The 25,065-nt window shown below is 33.9% G+C and overlaps 2 protein-coding genes across 3 annotated transcripts in view; both read right to left on the bottom strand.

Moving 5' to 3' along the window:
- The window catches only part of Elp1 (elongator complex protein 1), a 48,550-nt gene extending 34,907 nt beyond the window's left edge, over positions 1–13,643 (bottom strand). The window contains exons 1-17 of one of the 2 annotated variants that reach the window (XM_080150395.1): positions 13,509–13,643; positions 12,759–12,838; positions 11,878–11,992; positions 11,263–11,433; positions 10,350–10,604; positions 9,719–9,810; positions 7,147–7,223; positions 6,856–6,986; positions 6,066–6,585; positions 5,873–5,973; positions 5,038–5,164; positions 4,084–4,171; positions 3,481–3,576; positions 3,050–3,164; positions 2,529–2,629; positions 2,019–2,127; positions 270–374 (exon numbers count right to left, since the gene is read on the bottom strand). In XM_080150395.1, coding sequence (XP_080006521.1) covers positions 270–374; positions 2,019–2,127; positions 2,529–2,629; positions 3,050–3,164; positions 3,481–3,576; positions 4,084–4,171; positions 5,038–5,164; positions 5,873–5,973; positions 6,066–6,585; positions 6,856–6,986; positions 7,147–7,223; positions 9,719–9,810; positions 10,350–10,604; positions 11,263–11,433; positions 11,878–11,992; positions 12,759–12,838; positions 13,509–13,598 — 2,373 coding nt within the window. In that variant the 5' untranslated portion in view covers positions 13,599–13,643. The remainder of the gene's footprint in view (positions 1–269; positions 375–2,018; positions 2,128–2,528; positions 2,630–3,049; positions 3,165–3,480; positions 3,577–4,083; positions 4,172–5,037; positions 5,165–5,872; positions 5,974–6,065; positions 6,586–6,855; positions 6,987–7,146; positions 7,224–9,718; positions 9,811–10,349; positions 10,605–11,262; positions 11,434–11,877; positions 11,993–12,758; positions 12,839–13,508) is intronic. The other variant, XM_080150396.1, reaches the window with a different exon arrangement.
- On the bottom strand, positions 13,630–25,056 carry LOC145310338 (late secretory pathway protein AVL9 homolog). The gene is made up of 17 exons (XM_080150397.1): positions 24,850–25,056; positions 24,076–24,195; positions 22,839–22,928; positions 22,150–22,239; positions 21,196–21,359; positions 20,702–20,790; positions 20,155–20,282; positions 19,294–19,385; positions 18,681–18,759; positions 18,352–18,427; positions 17,971–18,084; positions 17,499–17,634; positions 16,794–16,885; positions 16,246–16,363; positions 15,830–15,915; positions 15,458–15,594; positions 13,630–15,316 (listed from the first exon to the last, which is right to left on the bottom strand). The coding sequence occupies exons 1-17, from the start codon at positions 25,054–25,056 to the stop codon at positions 15,140–15,142; spliced, it is 1,995 nt and encodes a 664-aa protein (XP_080006523.1). The 3' UTR covers positions 13,630–15,139.
- Between the last annotated feature and the right edge of the window lie 9 nt (positions 25,057–25,065).

Below are 25,065 nucleotides of genomic sequence, written 5' to 3'. Positions count from 1 at the left end.
GCTTCCCTGAATATTCATTAGATCAAAATCAAATATATTAAAAGTGAATTATAGAGAAAATGTTCAGTGGCCATAAATAAGAGAGAGAAAAAGAAAGAGGAAGAAAGAATTTAGAAGTATGGTAAAAAAATCACGTAACCTTTACACAAAAATATAGTCATTTGTTGCATGGCTGATTGACCTACAGACAAGTTAAGTTGTATACTAGATGTTAAACAACAAAAAAAAACCAGTAGTCTATCTTGTATATTAGCTAAGAAAATCCTTACCTGTTTTTGATTGTCTTTATATTGAGGAGTATACATAGTTGTACACACATTTTCATCCTTCAACTCTGCCAGGAAAATGTTCAGGTGATCTGGATCACTGTTCACCTACCATTAAAGTAATGGGATGACTGTCTGTCTGTCTATTTGAAAAATAAGACAGCTGGACCGTTTTAGTTTTTGGGTCCTTTTTTGTGTTTCTATCCATTTCATGGACAGCTGAGCCAAAAAAAATTTCATTTTACACAGAATTTTAGGAACATCCTAATATATATAAGGTTTTTTTTAATTTCAGTTAAGATCTTGCCAATAGACTGATAGAATTCTTTATTTTAAGGAAGTTTCGCATTGGTCCATAATAGATTTTATCTAAATTTAGGTCTTAGTATGGATTAAGGCCATATCTCTGCCCCCTCCGCATACATAGCCCCTAGATGCAAGGGGCGCAACCGCTAGTATTCTATAAAGCATAATCCTGTATCTTTCACCGTTTAACAGATCTTAAACAGAGACAGACACGCAGTGTGTACTATGTACATATTCAACTTTGTAATAATATCCTAACAAAATTATCGGCCATTAAAAATATATTAACTTAAAACAAAAGAATGAACATGTAAACAAATAATGATTTAGCACTTTCCCCTCAAAGTGCTTAATCGAGCGCAGAAGGCACCCGCCTCTCTATGTTGATATATATGAAAAATAAGGGGGAAGGATAGTTTTTCGCTTCGTTCTTTCAGCCAGGTTAGATTAATTTATATTGGATACTGGGTTTTTAGCCCCTAAGGGTTAGGGAATAGCAGGTACAGACTTCCCAGGGATTAGTCGTAGGAAAACAGCGCCCCTTATTTTTAATTTGATTAAAATACAAAGAGGAAAGGGAAGAGTTCTGTGCTCGATAGGCTCTTTAAGGGAATGCACAAAAAATCTTAAATAAACTAAATAAAGATAAAAGACAATGAAATCATTGTTTACAACTAGGACAATTATATCCATAATCATTGCACCAGCAAAAATAAACAATAACTGTTCATTTAAAATTAATTGACTATGTTTCTGTAAGAAGTCTGTGTGACGTTCTTGATTATCAATCAGGAAGGAAGGGTAAATTTAACTGGAAATAATAATCGTACCCATATTTCACAAACACGACCTATCAAGGAATGCTTAAAACTTTGGGTACTTTTATCAAATCCTAATGAGACCGACGGACGTACATCCAAAGTAAATTATAGAGTAGCTTCGCTATCATTACGAGAAATGATTGTGCACTTGTCTTATAACAAAAACAAAATGAATGAGTTTCTTTTGACCTTTAGGGTTAAAAAGTTGATTGTCTGCTATACTATTTGTTTATCTTATCTTTTGTCCTGGCTTATTTTATAAATACAACAATCGTTTTAGTAAAATCATGCTAGGTTAAAGACATTCATGATACTTACATATCGCTCATTATAAAGTTACCCATGAAAATAAATAATCAGCCATACTGAAAATGTATAGCATCGTATTATATCCAGTTTTCTACAATTCTATAAAAAAATCTTGTCATCTCGGGGCTAAAAAAACTGGTTTTAATCTTATAATTGTACATCTTTATATCAACAGAAAGCTGTTTATAATACGATGCGATAAATAACTATTACAGGATTGATTTCAGTTTTGCGCCTCGAATTCCATCAATAAGTGTTTATGAAAAGAAAAATAGGTTGATCAATTATTCTAGCCCTAATTAATTGATAATCCTACCTGTGAAACAAACTGTCCAATATTTGTCAAGAACAGATCTGGATCATGATCCACCAACAGATTCAGATTGATACGCTGTCTTCTAGCCAACAGGAAAGAATCTTTATACCTGGAATTTAGAATATTAAAAAGAAAAATTATAGGGATGAGAGAAGAATAAGATTAACAACTCACAATGCAATGGCAGTTTCCTTAAAAGCACCAAGTTGAGCACAGAACCTCCGACTTTGTCCATTTGAAATAAATTTAAAATAAGATTTTTCTTGTGTTTATTTTTTACTTTATATTATAGGTCAGGTTAGGTTAGGTTATATTTGGTACAGAGTTCCCCCCGCAGGGTTTAGGCACCGCAGAGTTTGCCCCCCCCCCCCTACCACCTAACTTGTAATTCATTTGTGAAATTAAAGTGGGTGTAGTTTTTGTGCTCGCTAGTCACTTTAAGAAATAGCACACACAATTAATAGATGTTAATTCATCATAGTCAACTAGGGACAATAATTTAAAACTTACTTTAATCCATTCAGCAAATCCTTCAATAGATGAATAGTCAGGGATCTAGGTTGGATAGTCTCTAAATTACCACGCGGCATTTGCAGTACAGTGCGCGAACCCTGTGTATGTATACAGAAAGAATGAGTAATAATAAAAAAAATAAGACTGTAAGAATCCTAAACCTTTCGGAATTGTTAAATTACCGAACCATTATTTAGACCCTTATAGTAAATTCAAAAGCGCTATTTAATTAAAGACAATGACCTACCTCTTTCCTAATCAAACCTTTGTCTAAAAGTTCTAACTATAACGATGGTGAGCTACATATTTTTTAAGAAATAAAACAAGACCATAATTGAAACAACAGCATTTAAATCATTTGTTACTATAGCATTAAAATTCTAAATTCCCAGACAGTTAACTTTAGCCGTTATAGTTTAGATTATTTTTTGATGATTAGATAGGTAAAAAAATTCTTTCTGAAATATCAGTAAATTAATCAAACTATCTTATTGAGTTTCTCATTCTTTAAACCCTGCCTGGGCTACAGCTGTGACTAGCCTAGAGCCCCGCTCTACGCGCCTGTTTCCCGCCTCCTGCCAGTTCACTTGCGCATTCCCGCGTTCCAGGTCTTCCAGTGGCAGCGCTATCAATCTTACAATGACGTGACATTTAAAAATAACCTATATTTATACAATGACCCTATTCGTTTAAAAATCACTAAATCAATCTATTGCATATTAACTTACCTACTTTTTTATCACGCGAAGCTACGTGTCTTGAAGCAGTTAAAGTTGAGGAAGGGGCGGGGGGGAGTGAACCCCACTTTTAGTTTTAGTTTTTGTTGGTGAAGGAATGTTTTTTTTTCAAGGGAGATTTCTCTTTGGATAGTCATTTTACGCTTCTCCAAAACAGTTATAAACCTTCACTGGGACTATTACTTAATCATCACTTAGTTTGTCAAGCATGCCTGTGGTCCATTGTGGTGGCCAATAGGAAGTGAGAGTGCAGGAACATGGAAGTTATGTTGGTTGATATTTCCTTCTCATTTAGATACAGTTTCCCACTAGAATACACAAGTGTATTTGTTATTGCTGTTCTATTTCACTAGAAAAAGGAAATTACTATGCATATGTTCTATGCTTTGTACTGTGACAACATTTATAACATGGTTCAGTTAAGACAGGAAGGGAGGAGACGTTAGACTAAATAATACTGGTACTCAAAGTTTTTTTTTGTCTCAAACGTTGGCTTGAAAATTTTGGACACCTCATAAATGTTATTAGTGGGTAAATAATATCAGTGTCCAAACTATTAAACAAATTAATTAATTGGGAGAGTGAATCAATTATCATCACTTGTATTAACCCTCAAAATCCTACTACATGTTAACATACTTGTACAGAGGTACATATAAATAATCACGTAATTAAAAATTAACAAACCAAACGTTTTATTTTCTTTGGATACAGTGAAGAAATAAAAAAAGTGCAAAAAGTAACTTTTCCCAAACAAAAAGGCTTTACGTACTATGACAAAAATAATTCTACTTGTTGATTATCAGAAATCTAACCTTGAAGTTAATCCAAGAATACCATATGGGGAGGCAATAGCAGAGAAGCATACTCGCGCCCAGTCAAAAACTGGTTCTAGCTCATTATCTGAACAACAACTATCATTAACTACACTTTAGTAACAGCAAAGTTACTATGTGATTCACATGTCTGTCCGTAACATTTTGGTGAAGATTAACTGTGCTTTTGATCATTCAGTATATAATTTACTTGGTCCGTAGGTCATGCTTGAAAAGAGATAATTTGTTTCATAAAGGTTTCGTGACTTTTATGTAGGGTTGGGCCGGATACTTTTTTGGCCGGATACCGGATACCGGATATCCGGCTGATTTCAAATGCCGGATATCCGGTAACCGGCCGGATATCCGGACAACGCCGGATATCCGGCAAATATCCGGTTATCCGGCCAAATTACCGGATATCCGGCCGGATAACCGGCCAAATTACCAGATATTAAAGTAGTAAAAAAAAAATTTCTTCAGAAATCTTATATAAATTTACATAAAGTTAACTTATTCAGAAAATGTGTTCTTCTAGCTCCAATAATAAGAAAATTAGAGCCATTTAAGATTTTAAAAAGCAGAGATTTTTGGTGTAAAGTATAAAAAATTATAGAGCCGGATATCCGGCCGGATAGTTTCAATATCCGGTAACCGGCCGGATATTGAAAATGGCCGGATATCCGGCCACACCGGATATCCGGCCCAACCCTACTTTTATGATAAATCGAATATTCTTCTCTAAAACTCGTGTTATCCGTTTGTAATCCATGATTTCTAGGTGTTTCGCTACTTATGGATGTTGTCCTCTTTGATAATTTTCTATTTGGATAATTTAGTTATTGTAGTCTAGACTTTAGGAAAGCATTTGGTATTTGCCACATTTATATTGATCTTAAAAATATTAAAGTTGTAAAAACCTAATTTATAATGTAATTAAGGCATGAAGCATACCTTTCAATTTCAAAATAGAGCCATTAGTTAGTTGTACAATAGCCTCTCCATTTTGAGCAGGAGTTATTGAGTAGATAGACTCCTCACACGGCAACCTTGATCCTTCTACCAAATTTCCATCAGATTCCTAAGTTAAATAGGTATAATTTTAGAGAAGTCTTAATCACAATAAGGTATAGCCAACAGGCGTAATAAAACTAAAATAATATTTTGAGGGCAAATAAAAAAGGACGTCATTACTACAAGGTACGACTCCCGAATCACGAAACCTTAACGAATATTTTTTCGCAATAATATTCAGTTGTTGGTTACGGCTGAGATAAAATACAATCCCAAAAATTTATATAGCTGACAGTTGAGCACTTATACCCAGAAATGAAAAAAAAACTGAAATGGGAGATGGGTCCATTTAGAGATAAAGTGGAGGGGTGTCATTTCTTTATCACCTTCGAGGTATACGTTTAAGATGTTTGATTTCTTTAAAGATAGCAAGGCATTTTGTTTATGAATCATTCCAAGATGTAATTTTTTCAAAGTTTTGAACATGTTTGTTTCTGAATTCAGAAGGAAAATATTTTCCCGTATCGCTTTGAAACCGATAAATATCCGGTGGATTATAACCGGTTCTCAACCAAACTGAAAAGTTATGTCCAGCATCGTACTATATCCAGTTTTCTACGAATAAAAAATGTAATTGTACAATTATAAGATTGAAGACAGTTCGGCATCTCGGGACCAACAAAACTGGTTTTAATCTTTTGTACATTTTAATATCCGCGGAAAGCTGTTTATAATACTATGCGATAAATAACCATTTAAATCTTTATAATATCACCTGTAAAATGACAAGGGCAGGTTGTGGATCATCTGTGCTTGTCAGAATCATGCCATCAATCCAAGTAAAGTTGCACAAATCAGATAAATCTATACCTGAAACTTAATATTTATGTTTTACTTTAAAGTAATAATATCAATATTTAAAAAAAAACTAACAAAAATCTTTTAAATATGTTTATTTTTTGTTTTACCTTGGATTGAATGTAGCAGAGCATGCCTGCTTGTTTGCACAATATAACCATTTCCTCCAGCTCCAGTAATTCTAACAGCCTCATCACCAACGCTCTTAGTACCTTTATCAGCTTCAGTAACAGCAAAAAAGTAAACTTTATTTCCCGCTACTACGCCAAGATTGTTGCTGCTGTTATTTTCCAATTTAAATGATGATTCTGTTTGACTGTTAGTATTTTGAAACATAACTGCAGTCACAGGAACGTCCAAGTGAATTTCATAAGCACTCATAGGCGGAGGAATAACTGCCTCGCGCATTGGCGTCATTTTAACTGTCTGACCATCAATTGCCGCCACCAGAGCAAGGTCGTCTTCTGTTTTGCCGCTGCTTGTATCGGTTTCCCGCGCAAATGTGATAGAGTTAAATGCTGTACTGTTGTCAGCTGTTGTTGAAAAATAGTGAAATAGGTTGGTGTCTTCAGCATCCCATTTAGGGGAAATCATGGCGTAGCTTTGTGTACCATACTTTACGTGGATTTCCTAAATATTGAGAAAAAAAATTTGTACAAAAAAGGCCAAATTATTGAATTAATTTTGTTTTTTAATCTTTTAATAAGTTTAGAAGTATCCTAGAAATTAAAAAGTCTAGTTATTGACCATAAAAATGACCATTTATCATTATTTGTTAAGTTTTTTTCTTCATGTGTTGCTTAATAAAAAAAATACACTAAAAGTGTGATACAGAATTAGGCATGGCAATCCGTCTAATCTTTGGACCGGATTCCATTTATTTGTAATTGATTCCATTACCTGTTTCAGATACCAATGATAGTTTCCAACTGTCCAGAACTGCAGGATACAATGATCAAGTTGAGCTTCTGGCTGGATCCACACTGCCAGGATAGAGCTATCACAGTTCCAACAAACCTCCAGTACCTTACCTGAGCATATTATTTTAATTAGGAATCTTTGAACATTAATAAAATGAAAGGGGAAGGGTATTTCTAATCACTATTGTCAATTAAATAATTAAAAACGTCATTAAATAGTACCTATCTAAATGAATGTATTTATCATGATTTAATAAGGAATCGCAAATACCTGAGGATCGAAGTGCAAATTCACCATGTTGAAGACCATTCTTCTCAAAGAAGCCAACCACATGTTTATTTGGTTTCCTAAATTTGAAAACTACCTAAGTAAACGATACTGGGTAAAGGGTACTGGGGTGGATTTTACACCGCATTTTCAAAAAATTCACTCAACTTATACTAGAGCGTGCGGATATTGAACCCTACATTACCTTAGTACTCAATGTTAACTTAATCATTAATGAAATTCTTCACTTGATGTGGTAGGGGGTTGAATTGGACCCCGTTCATTTTTTATTTTAGTTTTAAAAAGAAAAGATTTTTCTAGGGGTGGAAGGGGGAAGTTGACCATAGGGTTGGGCCGGATATTTTTTTGGCCGGATACCGGATATCCGGCTGATTTTAAATGCCGGATATCCGGCCAATGCCGGATATACGGCAAATATCCGGTTATCCGGCCAAATTACCGGATATTCGGCCGGATAACCGGCCAAATTACTACATATTAAATGATCAAAAAAGGATATAATCCCTACTATGGCAACGCACCTTAAGGGGCGATTTGTTGTATTTTTAAAATTGCTTTTAATAGGTTATTTAGGTTAGGTTAGGTTATATTTGGTAAGGTGATTGCCCCGCAGGGTTAGGCAATTGGCCCCGCAAGGTTAGAGTCACCCGCGAGGGGCTAGAAATAGGAGGAAAGCTACTGTGAAAATACGAATAATCGCTCCTTAAGGGGCGTTGCCACGAAAGGGACTATACCCGTCAAAAAAATTATCCTGCAAGTCCTGAACCTCCAGGTCTCCAGAAATCTTCAAACGGTTCCTGTGACCGCAAATTTTTACTTAAAGATTTCAAATTTTAAACTTAGGCTTTTTTATATATCTTCATGACATATTACAATTTCATAAAATCCGTTGCTGCCAAGTACTGCTGCCACCGCCAAAATTGAAAAGTTTTGAGATTTCTAATATAAAATTTACATTAAGATAAACATTTTCAGAAAAAATTGTTCTTCTAGCTTCAATAATAAGAAAATTACAGCCATTTAAGATTTAAAAAAAAGAGATTTTTGTTGTAAAATATAAACGATTATATTGCCGGATATCCGGCCGGATAGTTTCAATATCCGGTATCCGGCCGGATATTGAAAATTGCCGGATATCCGGCCCAACCCTAGTTGACCACCTTCAATTTCTAATTTTAGTTTTGAAATAAAACTATAATATTTTTTTTGGAGGGGGGGGGGGGGTTTATCGAGGTGATTTCTCCCCTAAAATAGATTAAAAATTAAACTTTCCCAGTACCTATGAAAAGCTACATTGATAAACATATCAGCGGTTAGCGAGATCCTTCGGTATAGAGAGGCAAACATACAATTACACAGGATCCTGTTACTTTTATATGAAGGGGGTGTGCAAAAAAAAATGCGGACATTTTAAAATTGAAATTGCGCGGCTTGTGTTAATAGTAGAAAATTCTTATTCATATCGTTAGAACCGTTATGAACTCTAGTTTTTGGAAATATAAGAACGGATCCTGTGCTACGTATAGTTAGGGAGCTATATGGTAAAATGTTCCTATTGCCTTAAAACTTGAATTGCAAGTAAACCAGAAAATTAAAAAAAATATTGAAAAAAATAAACCTATTTTTAAAGCTTTTTAAATATTTGTATTTATTTGTCATACAAATCTTCTAATTGAATATGAAAAAATCTACGAATATTTGTACTGAAATCATTCTTTTACAATGGATCCTTCAACAAGGTATCAAATAAAAGTTGAGATTGAAACTTGTATGAATAAGTATCCTGGAGCAAGCATAAGAGAGGTTAGACAATTTTTGAAAAGTGGATCTGCATCCCAGGTATGGAATAATCTTACAAGACAAACAAGATCTTCATTCCTGGTGAGAAATTACACTAAATGCCAAGAAACAGGTTCGTCGTTAAAGCATAGAGAATTTAATGGGCGGAAGAAAACACCAGAGAGTGTACAGAAAAGAGTGAAAAAAATGTTATTGAATAAAAAAACACCTGGATTAAGAAAAGTTGCTGCCACTACAGGTGTTTGTGTTTCTACTGCTAGAAATATTCTAAAATCATCAAAGGCTAAACCGTACCACAAATATAGAACACAAAAAATAAATGATGCCCAAAAAGAACAGAGGGTTACGTTTTCTAAATATTTACTTCAACGTTTTGGTTCTTGTCTCAGAATTGGAGGGATGTGGCATATTTTTTTTTATTTTCTGGTTTACTCGCAATTCAAGTTTTAAGGCAATAGGAACATTTTACCATGTAGCTCCCTAACTATACGTAGCACAGGATCCGTTCTTATATTTCCAAAAACTAGAGTTCATAACGGTTCTAACGATATGAATAAGAATTTTCTACTATTAACACAAGCCGCGCAATTTCAATTTTAAAAATGTCCGCATTTTTTTTTGCACACCCTTTAAGTAAGGATTACTATTCTAAATTTCATACAAATAAAAAAAAACAATTAAGATTGTTGAAAAACAAAAGAACTATAGTACCTATACGTTTTTTTCACAAAGCAAAAAATAGACAAAAACCCACCTGATTGTAGTAGCTATAAGGTTACCACTAGGCTTCCATGATATGGTGTGTTCGAGCCCTACACAGTCTTCACTTGTACTATACAGAGTACCCTTAATAATAATATTAATGAAAATTTGTTTGGGGTGTCAGGCGCGTAATATTTACGGTAAAAACAGAAAGAGAGTTTGTTGTAGGTAGGCTTTAGCCTTCAACGATGAGCTAACAGTGATTTTGAAGATATCCACAATATGTTTTAGGTAGGTAGGAATCAATATACCAAAAATCAGGTTAATCCGATGATTTGATCACATAAAAATTTGTTGTTAAAAAAGTAAAAAAATCAACATGTTTAAAATGGACGTACGGACATTTTGGTAATGATTATAGAGTTGCCACGCTTTCTAAATCGTACCTAACTACTAAAGGAATCACCATGCAAAATTTGAAATCGATAGGACAATTCTAACATGCCTAAATTAACGGAAAAAGCTATCCGTTACGGACGTACGGACGGACCGACCCTAATTATAGAAAAGCTTCGCTTTAAAAAAGAACCATAACGGTCAAGCGGTTAGCGAGATCCTTCAAGTAAACACAGCCAAATACAAAACAAAATCTTATTACTTTTATTTAAGAATAAGAATTATACCTGTCTGTCAAAAATTCGTATTTTTCTCGACATGACCGCTTGACCATCCTCCCCCTCTTGCCCTGGCGTAACATAGCTGACCGCGACCATTTCCCCGTCACCGCGCCAGCTTATCCGCACCCGGCGGTCATCGCTGTCGGTCAATGTGCCCGATTCCTTTTTCACAGCTCTGGCGGCTTTGCCCTCGCTGCCATGGAACTGTGTCTCCTTGGCGCCCCAACCAACGTTCACAAATTTGCCCTCTCCAAATTCTGCCTAAAATGAAGAGTATTGAATTACAAAATTAAACTGAACTAAAGATGTATATGAACAGGACTTTGCACGAACGAGAGAAAGTGATTCTAATCTCCTACCAGCAGCAATGATATCGAGAATTTTCTATTGTGGATAAATATACCTACTAGACTTCTTTTACGATTTGCAACTATAGATCACAAAATGCTCAGAAACAAAATACACGTTGAACAAGGCAAAATATTTCATTTAATTACTTATTTTAACGTTTAATTGTTTTTTAACCGAACATAAAGTTTTTCGCTAATTTGACTACATAGGTATATATAAAATAAATACATATAAAATATGACTACTAGGTCCAGACACTAAGAAACAATGGCTACTCACACACACACACACAAACACACACCTGACATAGAAACCTAAATAAATGTTTCTGTAGCTTAGAACTTCTTGCTCTTATATTGCTTAGGTAGTTGCTTTGATTGTAATGAAACTGTGATATTAAAAAAAAAATATTTTAACTTTTGAAAATTTATGAAATTATATTTCATTTTCTACCTATTCAACATTAGGCTATTATTGCTATTATTTGCGTAAAATAATATGTTTGACATTTTAAGTGTCAAATAAACAGGACTATTCCAATTTCTTACAAAAACAGATGAAGTTCTACCTGATGTATTTGTGTCTCTGACAAAGGTGTGTAATCCCTGGTCATTAGGATAAGGTTTAGCTCAGCGGTCACCAGGGTGATAAGTTCACTGTCTGGGGAAAGGTCAAAGGCCACAAGACCTGCGGACACAGCCCCGACCTCCTCAAGGTCACCTGGACCGCTGACACCAATCTAAATAAAAGACAAATTTTTATCTTTTAATGACCGCTAGTCTTCGACGAGAAGATAGGTTCAAATCTCGGAAAAAACACTGTCATAAATAAAAGTTAGGACTAATAACAATGGTAGTCTTATCAAAGGTATATTTGTTTGAATATTTGAGGTATTAGTACATTGGAACTATTTTTATATTATTTTAAAAAATATCATATGCCTCGAAAGTGCCTTTTTGTTCCTTATCATGCGATAAAAAATATATATACCTAATAAACTTTACCAATTGATGGTATACAAAATTATTCATACTGTATATTTGTACCAGCCAATCAAGATTTAATAAAAGCATCCCAAGCTTTTAAGTCAACGAATGAGAATACTTGTTTTCAAATCTTTGGATACCATTATAATTTTCAGTCGAATGTCCCCTCCCTCCCTGGGTACATCTAACTAACTTACCTGTAATAATTCTCCAGAAGAGAGAGCAACAAGAACGGCCTGTAGTTCTGGCAGCGGGCAAATGTTCAAACAATGACATTCATTACATCCTTCTAGGAATCCCTCAGCTTTCAAACTAAAATATTTGCGCTGATAGGTAATAATGTCTGTGTTTAAGTGTAATGAAAATTCAACAAAGCCATCATATACCAAGCCTAAGAATATGTATCATGAAGGATTAATAAAGTCTACTTGTTTGTGAAGTCAAGCGTATTATAATGCGAGGTAAGTGAGTTTTGCCTTTATATATGTTGTGAATCACTATACCAAACTATTATTAACAAGTAATTCTATAATATATAATTATAGATAAACTAGGTTCCTTGCCAAGCCATTGGTTACTCGCGATCGTGGCTTAACTTAACATGTATCGCATCCACTTTGTATCGGGGGAGGTGAGGATTTTCAAGCTTAGGGGCTACTCTAGAAAAAACTTTTTCTGTAAATTAAAAAAGCTAGGTATCTAGTGTCCTATTTAGTGTATATTCAAGGTAAAGCAATTTAATGTAATTAGACTGTGTATATGGATTCAGATGCACACGGAGATTAGAAGTGAAATTCCTTTGGTCAATCTTAGATTGGTAATCTTCATTTGATTGGTATAAATAAGGTATAAATGGAATTTAAAATTCTGAATTTTTTTTTCAATATCTTTTCTAATTATTTAGTAATCTTTTTATAGCATATTTGTCAATTTTTAATAACTAAAATTTGGATTAAAATCCCCACGGGGAAGTGGAATAAAACAGAAAAGACAATTTATTCCTAGCCCTCGGGATCCCATGAAACTTTACTTCAATTTTTTTTGCAGCAATGTGCACATAATATTTTGAAATACTTACTCGACAAGAAGAGAAGGATCTGAATTATCTTTACCAAGTTTCCAAATTTTTCCTTCATTATCCACAGTATACACTTCTCTATTCCATTTATATACAGATAAGTAAGTATAATTACTTTTTAAATATCTCAAAAAATAAGTAGGTAGTAGGGGTCTAAAAGAATAAGACAATGGACGATAAATTAATAAAATAACCCTTCTGTAGAATAAAATTATTGGTTGCAAAGTGAAGACACCACTAGATCAAAGTTGCCAAAGTTTTTATCCAACGAGTAAGATAATGTGGTTATAGAACTTTGGGTAATATTGTAATTTACTGATGTCACCTCCCTCTGTGGGTAGGTAGCAATCTAGTTATAGGTAGGTAGGTAATTAAAAATATGAAATTATTTTAACCAATGCAATGCAGAAAAACACCTTTTTTACATACCATATATAATATATATATATATTCTAGATGATTTATATAGCCTATACTCAAATTTCTGTGCAATAGGCAAGAGCGTATTTAATAAAATATTCTCAACCATTGAAAACATCTTTCATAATATAATCCCTTCATAAAAATAAAATAAATGAAGGGAAGGTAGATCTACTTAAATATCCCGTAAAACAAGGTGATTAATACATTAAAAAGCATCCTAGAAAGCTACAAATTCTTAGTTTTGGATGTTAAAATACCGCAATTTGCTATAATTTTTGACTCCCAAAATAAAACAGAACCATCATTAATTTCTGTATAATCTTTCCTTGAATCTGGATCCTTACACCACACCCCTGTGACACCCCCCTCCACCCCTGTCGCCACCCTCTGGTGAACACGAACATGCAGGTTCCGCATTTTTTTATCTCAGCGTGTAGTGGACGCCTTGTTTGTTTATATTTTATCTGAAAAATCCTTGGTTAACTAGAAGTAGCAAAACAATTAGCATTAAGATTTTATTTGTTTATCTTTATAATTATTAATATACTAAACATTAAGATTTCAATAAGGGACATTTTAATGAATATTTTTTAAATCTAAATTAATTGTCTTTTTTGAGCTACAACTAACTTTAAATAAAATGTAAACTTGAATGAAATAACAAATATGAAACTTAATGTAAAAAGTTGATTAACATACAGACTAGTAAAAGACAGTTATTAAAACATTGATATAAACACACCACAGTTACATTATAAATACATCATTCTAACACTTCTTTAATATATTTAATTTAAGAATAAATAAAATGATTGAAAAGAATTTTTTTATAGGACAACAATACTTTAGTTACATTCTAAATAGAAATGATTATGAGAAACTAAATGCATATTTTTGGTTCAGAGTTTAGATAATAATTTCACATTGGTAACAGGGGACTGAAATTGATATTTAACAAGATTTAAGTTTTTAAAATTAGTACAACCCAAACAAAACATTGTTTAAAGGTTTAAAAAGTGCAATTAAATTGATCAATTTTATAATCTCAATTTCAGTCCCTCAAAGATACAATAAATAACATTTATCAACAAGTATATTAAATATTATTATCAAAAGCGAAGTTTTTTTTTAAAATTAGGGTATGTCTATAGGAATGTACGTCCGTCGGTTCGTAACTAACGGTTGGCTAAATTTATTCAATTTAATCATGTTAGAATTGTCCTATCAAATTGAAACTCTGCATGATGATTCTAATAACAGTTAGGTACGATTTAGAAAGCGTAGCAACCTTATGATCGCTACCAGAAAGTCCGTACGACAATTTAAAAGATTCTGATTTTTAACTTCAAAATTAATACTTTGCTTAATAAGTTCTGACACCCTGCAATTCTTTATGTTCGTTCGTCATACTTTCTAATTTCAGAGCTTCGCTTTTATGGATGTTGTAATCCTTGTTATTTGATAAACTTATTCATATATTATAGCAGATAAATAGTGAAACAACTAATAAAATCAAACAAAATAAATGATTAACAAAATGAAGTATAAAAATTGGAATGTTATTTTTTTTTTACAATTTTAAGTACAAAATGCTTATAAATAAACTAATATATTATCATAACAAACATTTAATATTGATATTTTATTTCATTGATGTCTTTTAATATAAATATTTAGTAAGTGTAATAGAATTATCAAAATGTGTGTTAAAACTTTTTCTGTATTGTTATATTGTTATAAAATCAAGTAAAAATCTTTAGAAAAAAAGATATTAGTGACATTAATTTGGGTAATTTGCAGCTGCATCCCCCAAAATGAAGACTGAAAGCTGAAAATTCAGCAACCAGTGAATCAAATCAACCACCCACATCTTTCTAATCTAATTCACAATTCTCTGTCTTTAGTGCTCTAATGTTTTTCAGAATGACGTTCCCTGTTTTTTAAAAATACATTTGATATTAATTTTCTACTGGTGAGTTCTCTGGCGACTTTTCTTTCTTTGGTGTGGTTGGCTTGTGAACCGGACTAAGGGTGGGGGGACTGGGGGTCTTCTTGTCCCCGCCCCCACCCTGACGCAGACCTCCCCACCAGTTGGAGATTGCGCCCTTGGCTGCACCTAGGCCGCCGGCTACAACCTTAATTAAAGAAACAACATTAACTATAAATTACACTGATATCCAAACTTTTACAACCACGTTATCTTATTGATTGACTCAAAAACTCTAACAAATTCTTAATTGGTTGGTAACGAAGTGGTAGATAAGAATTAGTTTTACCTTGCTTGATTCTGCGACTGCACGGCCAGTGCTCGCCATTGCCGCGCTCATTCTCTTCCCGCTTTCCGTGTTGGTCATGGTGTGCGACAGTCTCAACTTTACATCAGTAACTGACAGCTGCCCAGTACATGGGTGACCTAACAAAGGATTCATTAACAATTTTTGTTGCTTTTTATTCAAGTTTACAAAAAATAAGGGAGGAGCGGGGCTACCCAATATAACCTAACCAAACCTAACCTGGCATATAACAAAACAAACAAAAAACTACCACTCCCTTATAGTCAATTTATTTTTTTAAATAAGAGTAGAGGGGGTTTCCATACTTGGTGTTCTGAATGTCCCATAGATTATGATATGAGATTAAAATGTAACCTGCAGGAATATTTAGTATTGCAGGAGCCGGCTGTTTTTTCCATGCTCTGTACCAGTGGGTATTATCCAATGCAGCATAGAAATTACTGGAAAATTTTCATTGTAAGTTAAGATATTGTAAAATCTGGTTATTTGAGGAGCTACCATTTTCACAACTAGCAAAAGTAGCGAAACTGTGTTTTTGACCAAAGCGCGGTGTGTTTTTGTCAATTTGTTAATAAATGCCCTTTCAATGCACAATACATATATAATTTAATCAGCTAACAAAGTGAGAATTTCCATTCATAGTTAACTAAAATTCGTACTGTTATGTTTTATTGCTATAATTTCCTTAACCACTTTTGATATTTTTTAGAGTTTAGGTAATAGGTAAATGCATATTTAGCAAAAAAACACATCTCTCCTCCTTTTAATACCTGTTAAAATGGTGAATGACCGGCCTGTCCCTTGGCTCCAGCGAGGTACGTAGTAGGCAGGTCAGGTAGCACCGGAACTGGGCCCGTATCCACTCGTCGCCACCCTCCCATCCAACGCCTACAGCAGAATAGTGACATTCAAATCAAATTATGAACAGAAAAATTATGTATTGACATTTAATTCTTCTAAAAAGGGTAAACAGAGGTGTATATTCTGCACAAGATATATTTTTTCCCCTGCTTCAAAATATTTCATTTTCCCCCCTAGTTCTTCCCCTAAGGAGGAAGAAAAAATGAAAAATTTGTCAATAAGCTTTATTTAATTTAATATTTTCATCCTCTCACATATTATTCTTGTCAACTCCCCCCCCCCCCCCCCCCCAAAGAAGGTGGAAAAATGTTTTAAAGACTGCTTATTTCTTCACCCCCCCTCCCATATTTTTTTTATATCCCCCCCCCCCTTTAGCAGGGTATTCCATGCAGAATATATATACTTCCGAGGGTAAAATAGGAGAAAGAATGGTTTTTCAAACTAACATTTGTATTACCTTCTAAAAATTTATCTTTACAATCATCCTGTACAACTTTGATGATATTGTCAATAAATCGCAGATCTTCAGTAGTTAGAGATATGGACCTCCTGAAATATTTTATCTGTTTGTAACAAGTATTTGATTGTATTTGTAACAATTATGATAATTATGTTAAATATATCTTTTCTATCTGTCTGTCTGTTCCGAAGATCTCGCAAACCACTGAACCGAAATGGTTCTTCTTTACAGGGTAGCCAGTCATAGGCCCTGGAAAGATTTTTAACTATTTTGGGGGACGGTACCACCAACCTCTCAAGAGAAATCAACCCTCTTCTCAAGTACCCCTAGAGAACTCTAGGAACACATGAGTGAAAAGAGGCGATTTCTCTTGAGAGAGTGGTGGGGTAGACTCTCCCCAAAGAACATATAAACCTTCCCTGGACCTCTGAGACGCTTCACTTAAAAGGAAAACTTTTATACAAGGATACTTCTTATGAAAGTATAGATGGTTTCCTTGCCCTTACTGTATAAATCTATTAGATTTGATTATGAAAGGACTACCGCAATGCTAATAACTGGATCAGATTTTGAAAGAAGAGTTATCCAGCAAATAACTGGCCTTGAATTTCATGCATTTCTCATCCCCATGCATAAGACTACCATGGTATTGGTCTACATAAAACAACAATCATAGGATAAAAAGTACACAATTCTACCCACCTGAGTTCGTTACCAGAGATTTCAAGTCTATCTTCATCAATCTCAATGAGGACATCAGCAAGGCCAGATTTGGCCTTGAACAACGCATTCGTGGCCCCGATGGTGTAACCATGAATGCTGGGCTGCATTAGGATATCTAAATAATAGTTACAATTGGAAGGATCATGAAAAGAAAACGAAGTAGCTGGTTTCGTCGTATTTTAACAGTAGCTTTTAATGTTATTTAGGTTAGGTAAATGTTAATGATTGCCCCGCAAAGTTAGAAAGTAACCCTTCGAAGGGTTAGAGCCCCCCGCAGGTACTAGAAATAGAAGAAATTTACTATGAAAATAAGACGAAACCCTCTACTTCGTTTTCTTTCCATGATCCAATTGTCATTCTAATTGTTGTTCCAGAATGTTTCAATCAAAAGCATTTACTTTAACTTTTAATTCTTGTAATAAAAACAAATCTAGATCCTTTGTATAATTACCTAAATAAGGTAGAGATAGATAGGGATGACAAATATTCCCTGCAGTGAACAAATTCAATGGAAATTCTAGATCCTGTAGACTTAAAGCTGTTACATCAGCAAAACTCGGCACTGCAATCAAAATGGATCATAGAAAACATCAAATTTTTGAGGGATTTTTTTATCTGAAGAATAACTATATTGCTTAAATTTACCCCCCAAAATAAACAGTATTTTTCATTTTCTTTATTAATAAAAAAAAACAATACTGAATAATTTGAACACAACATTAAAAACAAAACTTTTTTGAGAAAAAATTAATGAAGCCATGAAACTTCATAAGCTTAAACTATTTTTCTACTAAAAGCAAAAATAATAGGTAAATTTTATGACTCATTCCTGGTGTTTGAGATTGGGGAGGTGGACTTGATTCTCCCCCCTGTATTTCTGGAGCTGATTCTACGCTGGGACTTGTAACCTTATCACAGATAATACATAAACATACGCGTGCTAAAGAAGGGGCGTGTTAAACCTATTAGCAAAACCCTGTGCACGCCACTGAACTACAGAGTACTCTAGTATTTAGTAATCTATATTTAAAAGGACATGCACATTTAATGTTAGAAGCATTTACAAAAAAGTAGGGTTGGTTTTAGGCTATTTTTTAACACTTACCCTAGTTTAAGGACGAAGAAACTTAATAACTATTAATAATGTATTATGTCTGTTGCCTGTTGTTCATCGGCCAGAGCTGCTGAGGATTTACTGCCAGAAATATATCCTAGGGCTCCTGACACACGATCTTTAACCCTGCAGTGAAAAAAACATAGTAATAATAAAAATTAAACTTTCCTCATGCTTCCAACATAAAATAATAGCATAAAACCCCAAATTAGATTTATATTAAATATTTTGTAAAGCCAAGACAAAGTCCATAATTTTAATTTCATACATAGGTATCATTTCACCAAATCCAATTTTTCCAAAAAAGTAATCAAAAGTTTACGAAAATATTTATACTCAATCTAAGTTATATTGAAAACATATGAATTTGTTGTATGATAGATGAAACTTAAATATAAAGTATAAAAAATACTGCTAAGAACAATTTTGATAATGTTGATAAAGAAATACAAAACTACAATTAAAACTGCAAGATTTTATGTTGCAATTTTCATAAAATTAGAGAGCAAGGGAAACAGTAAGCTAAACTAGTACCCAAAGGGTGTATAAACACGTTTTCTTAAATACTTTAGGTACTTGTTCATCGTAATTGTAGTTGTATGTACATTAATTTATTGTCTATAAATATTTGATTAAAACTGATTTGAAATGAGAACCTACCTTGAAGATAAAGATTGAATAGATTCTGAATGTGGAAGTATTGATCCTATAGATGACGAGGGAGATATACTTCCAATACTTCCATTCTCATCCTAGAATAGTCGTTTAGCACATCATATTATAAACAGCTTTCCGCGGATATAAAAATGTAAAATTATAGGATTAAAACCAGTTTGGAGAGCCCCAAGATGCCGAAGGCACTGACTAATAAAACTGGTTTTAATCTTATTATTGCACATTTTTATATTTGTAGAAAACTGGACAAAATATGATACGATACATGATTTTAAAGTATGGCTTAGTACAGGTTCTAATCCAGTGGATATGAATCGATTTCTATGCCAAACTGGAAAATTATATTTGATTTTTATCTTGTAACAGCCAGGAGTATGATAGGGCTAGTCACATTTCGGGGTTTAGAACTTAGTTTCTAGGTGTTCTAAGGATTATTTCAGGGAGGAAGGGAGGGGACAATGGGCAATTAATTCAATTTGAGAGTTTTCGCTGAAAAGCCACGAAAACCAGATTTATTCAGCAAATTTGAAGAAAATTTTAAAGTGTATAGGGTTATATAAATTAGATAACTCAAAATGAGAAAGAATTCTTAGAAGATAAGCATCTACTAATAAAATAGTTAACCAGACATCACAAAGAAGTAAACATTCTGTAATTAATCACTAGAAAAATCGTTCTTAAAAACATCTTCATCCCCTCCCTAGATATTATTATCTACCACCAAAATTCAAGAGGGTTTTTGATTGTTTATTACTCAAATATCACACTATAAATATTACACTAGAAATACAATTTTTGAATTATCACTTTGGCTCTAATTTAATTCAATTCAATTTAATTTGCCACCTGAATTGGTTGGTGTAAACTATTATCTGGTGTATCCTCTGGTGTATCAACAGGTACAATACAGGCAGACTCACTGAGTCCTGCTTCCAGCTGCCCAGGCAACAGGGATAGTAAAGTAAGGATATCTCCTAGAAAATGTGCAAGTTATAAAAAGAGACATAACTTAAGAAATACGTATGCTTCTTTAAATTTAGGTAAGGCAAAAGTTATGAGAGCCCCACAGGGATGGTATCACGCAGGGATAGGGCCGTATCGGATAAGGTATGATTTTTCTTCGTAATAAATAAAAATAAAAATGGGGGGATCAGTGTTCAAGCAATAGGTTTAAGTGAAAGCACTGGAAAATGAAACAAGACATACATAAAATGGAAATATTTAGCATTGATATGATATTATCAGGAATAAGGTATAGCCAAATAATCTAAAATAATATTTAGGGGGCAGATAGAAATCATAAATGTGTTGTCCCCCAAAGACAGCCGAATATAGGTTTTGTCATATTTTTTCGAATTAATTTCGTTGTTGGTATAAGCTGGCATATTGTTACCTGAGAGTTCTGACACTGGAGACTTGAAGAATATCACTTTTCTTTCCAATAAAATTAGTTTCAACAGTTGTAAACTTTTCTGTCTGTATCTAGAAATGTGGCTATTTTATAATTTCATTTTTCATATAAGAACAAACGATGTTTAATATAAATCATCTTCTAATATAAATACCTAGTGTAGTATGGAGTTTTAGATGGTATAAAATGAAAACTAGATGCCTTTTTTTTCATAAAGGCATAACAAAAATTTAAGCTTCATTGTGTAATTGTAAAATAAGACATTTTGTAACTATTATTAAAGATGAGCGAAATATTTAAAAACAAAACGCCTTTCTAGTAAAAAATGACAAATAACGTAGGTATTGCAAAAAAATAATCAAGTTTAATAACAAAATGCAGTACGGTTTAATATCATAGTCAGCAAATGATTATAAAATAACTATACTCAAAAAATTATGTCTAAAGAAGAGCTGCGCTCTTCGAATGTATTTTACCTTGTAATAAAATCTCTAGCTGATAGTCCCACATAAAGTTGCTGCGAGTGTAACATATCATCAGATAGACAATCATTCAGATTATCATACGTCTGTTTAATAAGCTCAGTTTTACAGAAGTCTCCTTCCTCGAAGTAAGCTTGAGTTATTAGAGACATCTTCACCTAAAAGCAAAGTTGTTTAAATGTAAAGATCTGCCAACAAAAAACAAACTAAAAGAAAAAGGGGGGGGGGGGGGTTAATGCAACCATCTCGTAATCAATGTATAAATGGCACTTAGAATTAGATTTTCGATCTGAAATTTTGCATGAGTAATCCTTGGTAGGCCTATTTTCCCTAAATCGAACAAAAAGTTGAAAAAGTTACGGCTCAGCCGTTTAGCCGGTTTTTTGGCTATTTTTAGGGCAAATCTGTCATAAATTACGTAGGAATCAACTTTAGAAACATATTTTTGCTTTAAATCATGTGAAATGATACAAAAAAATCATTTTTTAGATTTCTAGTAACAGCGACTACCGACTAGAACCTTTGAAAACGTTTTAGAGCGGGAAAGAGTATTAAGTGGAGATAGGTTTCGTGATGGATTTACCGTCAAAATAGCTTAAAAATGGCAAAACGGCTGAGCCGCCAGCCGTTAGCTGTTATTTTTCCAACTTTTTGTTCGATTTAGGGAAAATAGACCTACCAAGGATTACTCATGCAAAATTTCAGATCGAAATTTGAATTCTAAGTGACATTTATACACTGATTACGAGATGGTTGCATTACCCCCCCCCCCCCCCCTTTTATAAACACCTATCTAAAAGTAAGACATCAGTCTTTTTTTTTGACTTTTTCGTAGACACTTCAAATTGTGTAAAGGCTTAGTCCTATTTAGTTTCCCCAATCGTATTACTTGTTTAGTATAATCCTTATTCTAAACAATATTTCTTGGCAGTTACTGTGTGTTTCTACCTGGATTTGTCCAAACAATGGAAGACGACTGAGAACACAGACAGATTTTTGTACAGTTCCCCTAGTTATATCTTCTGTCTTATTCTTTACCTAAATATAGAAATATGATGTCTTGTAATAAGATACAATAAAGTTTGTCAAATGCTATGTTAATGTTAAGCCTACAAACATTTTTAATAAGATAGAATATGGAGGTTCCCCAAAGTTTTATAATAACGTTTTCTTATTCGTTTGCTTAACAACTTTAGGGATTTCAGTGAATTTTGGTTGGATAATTCATTAAGTTGAGTGTCAAACCGTTTCAACCACTAATTTTAATCTACAGAAGGGGTAAATTTGTGTATTATCATTGGGATGTACATTGTACATCAATTTATCGGCCAATGTCTTATCCCTTAAGTTTAGATCCCTGCCGTTTTATACGTTAAATATACCTTCTACTTTTGGTTTGTCTAGCAGTTAACACAAATAGTGAGAGTATATGGGAATGCCTTGGGCAGCAGACAGGCGCAACTCATAACCATGCACAGTTAGGACTTCCAGACATAGGTCGTGCAATCAAAGGGTTGCTTGTCTGTTGGATGTTACTTAACCCAATATCCCATAGTGGGCGTTAGATTTTCGCATTCAATTACAACCGGATTGTGCCCATGGCTTCTAAGTAATAATACTAAAAAAACTGCGCTAACCTTATCTGCATCTATTTGTCTATAGCAAGAGATACCAAAAACAGTTTGTCTAGGGTCATGAAGCGCTGGCAAATGAAAAAACACGGTATCCTAAAAAATAAGTAAATTAAGATACAGATATTAGTTCAAATTATTTTTCTCATCATTTAAAGGCTCTTATGTTTTCATTATGTTTATATTGTATAACTCTGAATATATATAATGTAGCTTAAAAAAAACAATGCATATCTTTCTTTTGATTTATTGATTGTCCATAGTTTCTTAACCTTTGGACCAAAGTCATCATAGAGTAGGTTGAGACACCTTTGTATAGCTTAACCACTTGGACTAGTTCAAGCTCAACTCTTAAGTAAAGGGGGGGGGGGGGATGTAGTGACTCGTCACACCAGTAATTTTATTTTGGGTGCTACTCCCTTAACTGGGTAACATTGTTTTGGTTGTGTCACTAATTACCCCAAGTAATTAAGTAACATGGTCTCAAATGATTCCAAATTGCCTAATTCGGCGAGAAAAGCAATAAAAAAAAATTTGTTGGTGGAGGCGGAAAACGGCGGGAGCGGTTTTTTTATTAAAATATTTTTTACTGACCAACCTAAAAAGATTTTGTTTCAATATCTTTAAAAGTACAGGAAAAGAACTGAATTTAGGATATACCTTGATAAACGAGAATTTGAAAAAAATGACTAATTCCCCCCCCACCCCACAGAATTGCTTGTAATTTTGAAAAAATAACATGGTCTCAAATGATTCCAAATTGCTAATTCGGCGAGAAATGCAATAATTTTTTTTTTTTGGGGGGGGGGGGGGCGGAAAATGGTGGCGAACGGAGGAAGCGGCGATCCCTTTGCCGTTTTTTTTTAAAGATACCAAAACTTGGGGTAATAAGTGACACAAACAAAAAGATTTTACCCAATTATCTCTAAAACTATGGGAGTAGCACCCAAAATAAAATTGCTGGTATGTCGTGTGACGAGTCACCACAACCCCTCCCCCCTTTTTACTAGACCAGCTATCTTATGAGAGCTCCTAGTAAGGGGGGGGGGGGAGTTTGTACACTTATAGGAAATGAAATTCAGTATCAAAGTTTGGGAGGGACGTGTGGTCTTGTTTTTTAAGTTATCAACCTAATTCTTTAGTCCAATCTCCCTTCTTTGGCAACCAAATACTCCAACCTTTATTTGAATCAAACAACAACGATCTGACAAGGAGAGAAGCTTCTCTTTAAGTAAGTACCAACCTGTGTAAAATTATGAGAACCGTCTGGCAGTGCCAACGAGGGTAAGTGTTTCCATTGCGAGGGTAATTCATTTGAAAAACTCTCACCACCCGGTATTAACGGCGGATACGCGTATTCAACCTGTGCAAATATAAAACTTTTTTACATATCTTATTGCATTATTTATTTTATTCCAATGTTATTCCTCTAAATCTACCTATCGGTTTGTTTTCAAACCATAGACCGTCATAAACTCTTATCTACAGAGTTGTGGATCCGGATCCGCATCTTTTTGAGGCCCAGGATCCGGATCCGGATCCTGGGGTATAAATTTATGGAAAAATCTACCTAAATTTATATAAAATAGTCACTTACAAAGACATTCTCGTGATGAGAGCCAATCTTTTAGGTTCAACTTAAAAATTAAAAGTATTTTTGACTTCAAGATTAAGGAATAAATATTTTTTGAAAAATTTGGTGATTTTATTTTTATTGTCAAGGATCCGGAGTCGGATCCGGATCCGCACTGACCAAATTTGGAGGATCCGGATCCGCATACAATCAATGCGGATCCACAACACTGCTTATCTTATTACCTATCTACCTAATATTAAAGTTAGCTCAGGAATTTTTCATAATTTTTTTTTTGTAGATTCAACCAACCCTTTAGTTGTCCGAGCATTATCTGTAAGTCCTAACTAAGCATCATGTTAGGCTATTTTACGACAAGAAATTTCCTTTTTTTCTTTACATTAGTGTCGCGCGTCTGACATTGCAGCAGTTAATACATTTTACCTGACACCCTTTCTTATGATGAAACCCTACAACAACCACATGGAGTACATGATTGCTCGGATCATAATTCGACGGGGAAACTGAACCATCAACTGAGAAGCGATCATTCCGGTCATTTTGGACCCCTTCCAAGTGGTCACTGGCTACCCCAGTAGTTTCCCCATTTTGCGCGGTTTCCTCGACTACAGTCATTTTGCTCGATTTCATAAACTATTC

This window comes from Acartia tonsa, chromosome 2, assembly GCF_053477335.1.
Source record: "Acartia tonsa isolate MP-2025a chromosome 2, ASM5347733v1, whole genome shotgun sequence".
NCBI lineage: Eukaryota > Metazoa > Arthropoda > Copepoda > Calanoida > Acartiidae > Acartia > Acartia tonsa.
Note: the sequence above shows the minus strand (reverse complement) of the source record. Positions and strands in the feature narration are given on the sequence as shown.